Raw genomic sequence first — 6,000 nt, forward strand, 5'->3', positions numbered from 1 at the left:
GGTGATTACTTCTTTCCTTCAGTACGAAAAGTTCCCCCCTTTAGCTAATTATCCTGGTGGTGCTGGTGGTGGATTGCATGTTAGCATGAGTTAAGTCTTTTAAAACTGCATGTTTCAACCATAGTTTACTATGTAACAATATAATTGATCTGTTGTTCAGTAGATAAATCTATGGCCTGTTTTATACTTCTTATTACACCAGGATGTTGTCTGTTTGGTGAAGTTAATTCAGATACTAATTTTGTAAGTTAGGTGAGAAAAAATGATGACCCAACCCTAGTAGAGGAGGACATGCTACAAACACAAATAAGAGAATTTTTAAAAATAGTTGATGATTAATTATTTTGTACTAATTGTAGACACTAGGAATAGCAGAGGTGAACGAATTCCCATATGTGAACATTACAGTGTTCTGCATGCCAAGGGCAGCCCAGTAAATATTTAGTGGTGGAGTGAACAGAGGGTTGAATTTGGAGTTGGAGCACCTGGGTTCAAATCCCAGCTGTGCTGCTTCCTCCTGCCTCTGTGACCTTGGTAAGTCACATGACTGTACTGGGCCTTCGTCCATTTCTTCAGCTGTAAAATGAGGGGTTTGGATTAGATGTCCTTCCGGATCTCAGGCTATGAGCCTGTTTGTATATGGCACAAACACTGGAAATAGAGGGGCAAAACCTCTCATCAGAGAGAACAAAAATACATTTTTTTTATCCAAAAGAATCATACTTTTTTTTTTTCTTGCATTTCATTCCAGCCTGCATTGGTAGGTATGTAAGGGAGCAAAATTCGGCTGTTTTGATGTCATAAAACTGTAAACTGAAATAAGTATCATCTAATTACACCAAAAGATTCCTAGCGTAGTAACACTCTATGAAAAGCTATTTTTATTGAATAGACCTTGTGGTTCACAGAGTTTCTAACATCATTTTAATGCCTTGTTAAATTGAAAGTGTGTGACTTATCTTTTTACTTCAATTTGTTTTTCATATGTGGAACTCTTTGGTTAATTACTATTTTAACTTTTTTAAAATAGATGTTACCAGCTACAATTGAATTTTGTATTGAAGGTTTTATCTTCTTACCAGATTTGGAAAGAGAGGCAAAGTAATTTATTTTGGAATAGTTTGGCTTAAGATGTACCTAATCACCAGAGGTTATATGTCCATATATTTGTCAACAGATTCTGTATTTTAAGCATATCTTTTTTTAAAAACCAAAATATTTTAAAGTGAATATTTTTCTAAAAGTGAATACTTGCAGAGTGGCTAGCCTAAAAAACAAAGCTGGAGACATGTTTTTTAAGCTTTTTTATATCCTAGAGTTAAAGTACAGTTCAAGTAATATCTGCACTATGCACAAAGGTTATTAATTTACCAATATTCTTTGTTAAGAAAATGATATTTTAATTTACAAGCTTGGTTTATTATAGCAGAAATGCACAGTTTCATAAGCTTATTTTCAGTTCTCCACTAAAACCCTAATCTGGTGTTTCACTGTGGCACGGCAGTGACCCTAGTAGGTTTTCAGGCTGTGCCAGTGAATCACAAGCTCTGGAGAGCCTGCCAGACTGGAGAGGGTCAGGTGACGGGCCGTTATCCAGAGATCAGACTAAGTACAAAACAATCTGGTCAGTGAAATAGTTCCCACCAGGTGATGAACGTTGGGTCACACTGGATCCTGTCCACAAAAGTAAATACCCGCATTATTGAAATCATAGATTTTGTGAAATGTTACACTATTTTATCAGGTGAGTTTTCTAAAAAATTTTTGTGTAGAAGAAGTTGGATAATTACCCACAAATGTACCTGAACCTAAGTGTCTGTCTTTGCTTCTCAAAATCTAGCCTCTATTATTGTCAGTACTTTTTTGAATCAATCAGTAAGCCTTTATTTTGAAAACCTTCTTTTAATGTTCCTTTTTTGTGGGACATAGATTTTTTGAATATTCATGTTGAAAGAAAAAATGTTAGGCTCTAAGTCAAACTCATGCTGTCCATTCTATCACTTTGCCACATACCTGGTGGAGAAGAGAACAAGAATCTGTGTGGTGAAGCTGCCAAATGGGCCACTCTGTTGATTTAAGTGGCCCTGTTAGGGATATTTGTCTTGTTGGCATGCTGTACATTCTTTTCCTTATTGTATTTTGAAAGAACTACTTTCTACTCTAATTTTCCCTCCCCTTTTGTTATTACTTTCTAGCCCATTAGCAAAGAACAGGTAATCCTGAGAGAAAAAAATGGAAAAACTTTTTTTAAAATCATTTTTCTTATTTTTGGTGGCTAGTTTTAACCAGGTCTGTTTTCTTTATTTAAAAATGTAATTTGAATTTAGAATTTGGTTTTAAATAATTCAGTTGTTAACCATTTAAAGTTTTAAGCAAAGTTCACCTTTGTTTTTCCCCAATTTTTCCTTTCTATAGACCAAAATCTACGCCATCTGCGCAACCCAGTGCCAATGGAGTGCAGTCAGAAGGGCTAGACTATGACAGGTTGAAGCAGGTATAATGTATTTACTGGCAGTTATTCATAATTTGTATCTGTTTCTACTTCTAACTTTATTCTAGAGTAACTTCTGGGGTAATATATATGTGAAAATAAACAAAGCTAAAAATTGTGTTTAATTAACCAATGAAATAAACTCTTTTTGCAAATTCATTTTCTTATGATGAACAGAAAACAGGTTTTCAACATTGCTCTTCTACTATTGTTTAATGATACAGCATAGATGTTAAAATGGATGAAGTGTACCCACTTAGAGCAAGTGAAGTGTTTTTTCTTTATCAAAAAACTTTCATTTTTGGTGAAGCTTACAATAAAGTTTCGTTCATTCATTTAACGAATCTTCAGGAAAAAAATCAACATTTATATTAAGTTAAACAGAGAAATCAGGTTTTTAAAAATGCAGCCATAATGTGGTTTTAATAGTAAACATTATAGAGTTATCAGAGAGTTGGAAGTATAGATAATACTGAGAATTAGGTTATTTAATTTTTCACAGTACATTTGCTTCTGAAAGTTTTGTAAACTGAGGATTTTTCCTAATTGAATTCCATTTTCCCACTTAATCTAAATTACCTTATTTCTGAGATGATTTTTATTTGCTCATTTATTTGGGGGCTAGAATTTTAAAGAAAATTTAACTATGCACTTCTTCACTTCCCTATTTCTATATCCTGTAATAAATTTAGTTATTTAAATGTCTTAGGTAAGTTATTATTTGAGACAACCTTGTAGTGAATCATTTTGCAAAGAGGGTCATTTTGTGATGATAATAATTATTCCTTAAGTTCCATAGTATTCTGTAGTTTCCAAGTCTCACATCTTGGATTTTCAAAATATAGGATATCCCCAAAGTCTTAAAACTGCACTAAGACTTTTGGGACACCCTCTATAGTAATCTCTTAATTCTTGGTAGTAATGGAGTGGAGTCAGTTGTTCAAACATTTCTACTTGGATTTGAAGAAACGGTTTTTGTTATTGGTTGAAATCTGTGTGTACATAAAACTCCAACCTCCATGGACCTCACTTTTTTGTAAAATGAAGGTTGAACTGGGATGTTCACACAGGCCCCTTCAAGCTTTAATGGTGTAAATATTTCCAACTAAATAATATTCTTAAGATCCAACAGTTTAGCTATCCTACCTTGCTTCTTTACTTGGTCATTTTCTTCCTTCCCATCGCTTTTTTAATTAATTCAATGAACTAAACAAGGAAGAGCTAGACTCTTTCCAGAAATCTGCTGATTCATACCTTCCTTAGGGCAAGGAAATAATTGTTTTAGTTTAAAATATCATCTCTTCTACTTTATGCTATGTTCCAAAAAGGAAAGATTCTGTGTATGTTAATTATTTATCAAAGTACCTGTGGCTGTGATTTATTTTCCTCTTTTTTCTCTGCTTTTTTTAGGATATTTTAGATGAAATGAGAAAAGAATTAACAAAACTAAAAGAAGAGCTCATTGACGGTGAGTTTCTAAATGTATATGCTACTTAAAAGAAAACAATTTTTAAAAATAAATGAATAAATGTATAACCATTTAAATGTTCCTTTAGAACTACAACTACTTCTGAATTGAACTTAGATGCTCATTCATCTCTAGACTTAGGCTACGCTTGGAGGTAGAGGCTTATGTCCCAAAGAGAGGGACATAAAAAGTGTGTGAGATTTTAGATATAATTAGTGATATACAAGCTTACGGATCTCATACATAGGAGAGTAAAGAGAAAATCAAATGAGTAAGAGCTTCTCAAAGGTGATGCCATTCTTCATTCTTAATCCTTCTCATGGATTTTTTCATTTGCATGTTCACACAAAAATTAAATTAATAGTAGCATTTTTAATTTGAAATGAAATGATGTATATTCTCTATCTGGAAACTTAGTTTTCATAAAAAACCACATCATTTTTTTATTGTCTCTTAATAAGATGGCTTGATAAATTAATTGTCTATAGTTGTGAAAGTCATCATTTCATCTGGGATAATAACTAATGGATTTTCTTTCTTTTTTTTTTCCCTTTTTCTAATCAGCAATCAGACAGGAACTCAGCAAATCAAATACTGCGTAAAAAAAATAAATAAAACTAAGGATAAGACTTTGACCGGAAAAAATAAAGTAACTACATTTTGTGGGCTGTTAGAAGAAAATGGAAACAAACACTTGGAATGAGGGAAAATCAACATATTATAAAAGCTGTCACACATCTACGATGACCTGCTATTATTTCCCTCCCAGTTTGCTGCTTTTTTCTGACCTTTACAACAGGATGGAAAAGAGTCTAAGAATTACTGTAATGATTATGCAGAAAATCCTATACCTGTCAGGCAAGATCACAGTGCATTGAAATATTCTCATGTCAAGATAAAATTGCACATTTTTCAGAATTCATTGTTAAAACATAAGAGGAGAAAAGTTCAAGAAGGCTTTTCAGAGAGGTTTTCATTGTTAATGAAGGATTTAGCAAGTTATTTTGTTGTACTGCAAATGTTTCTCAGGTTTTGTCTTCCTATCACATTTGATATTCCATGAATTATTACATGTATAGGTTCAGATCACAAAACATGTAACAAATGGGAATGTATGTGTTTATGAGAAGGAGTTATTTGTAAGAAAGTGACCTAAACATTGACTTGTCCAGTTTGGGGAATTCTAAAATGATAGGAAGCCTCTCTAGTTAGCCTTCATGCAGTTTTGTAGATTAAAAACAAAAAGTACAGTCCAAAATTCAAAAATGTAGATGCCTTCCTAAATTGTTAAAATGCTTTACCAAATCTACATGATACAATCAGTGGTCAAATGTTAAAAATAGTATGTTATAGATTTACTGTAGGTTTCCAGGCTTTTTTTAGATTTATGCATGTGGACATGTAACAACCACCACAAAATTTGTTGTTTTTATTACATAAATCAGTGCACATCACAAGCATTAAGTAGCCTTTCCACACTCAGCCCCAGGAAAAAAAAATTTGTGGGAGGAAAGGGGGGAATTATTTTTCATTTACAACTAATTATTTTTCTGCAATATATTTTTTCTCAGACATTTTGTGCATGAATAATACTGAGGAATATTTTGTGACTTTAATCAGTAACCATGTTAATAGAACAAGGTACTTAATCTTTCTTTATAGTTACTTGTATCTTAGGTAACTTCATGGGTCTGAGTTTCACATCATCTAGCTTATCCCTGTGGAACTCAAAAAGTTCGATCACTGAATTTGGTAATCATTACATCCATGTTCTTGCAGTAATACAGAATATAAATGTCCAGGTACATATTCCTGGCTCTCTCTTTGAGGCTACTCTTGAAATTTGCTCTGATAAACTAACAAGGAAAAGAATTGTGATAATACTAGGATCACAAATATACTGGGGATAGAGAAGATAATGAAGAATTCTACATCATTTTCTTTAGGGAGTGAAGTGAGATTTTGCTGGTGGAAAAACGAAACAATTATTCTGCGTGTGTGTGTGTGTGTGTGTGTGTGTGTGTGTGTGTGTGTGTGTGTG

The 6,000-nt window shown here is 33.0% G+C and overlaps 1 protein-coding gene across 7 annotated transcripts in view; it reads left to right on the forward strand.

Annotated features, from left to right (window-relative positions):
* The window catches only part of LOC114049815 (protein enabled homolog), a 132,594-nt gene extending 126,612 nt beyond the window's left edge, over positions 1–5,982 (forward strand). For all 7 annotated transcript variants that reach the window (XM_027871227.1, XM_027871229.1, XM_027871231.1 and 4 more), the window contains 3 exons: positions 2,416–2,494; positions 3,902–3,959; positions 4,524–5,982. In XM_027871227.1, coding sequence (XP_027727028.1) covers positions 2,416–2,494; positions 3,902–3,959; positions 4,524–4,561 — 175 coding nt within the window. In that variant the 3' untranslated portion in view covers positions 4,562–5,982. The remainder of the gene's footprint in view (positions 1–2,415; positions 2,495–3,901; positions 3,960–4,523) is intronic.
* Positions 5,983–6,000: the final 18 nt, after the last annotated feature.

This window comes from Vombatus ursinus, unplaced genomic scaffold (genome assembly GCF_900497805.2).
Source record: "Vombatus ursinus unplaced genomic scaffold, bare-nosed wombat genome assembly UNPS02014798.1, whole genome shotgun sequence".
NCBI lineage: Eukaryota > Metazoa > Chordata > Mammalia > Diprotodontia > Vombatidae > Vombatus > Vombatus ursinus.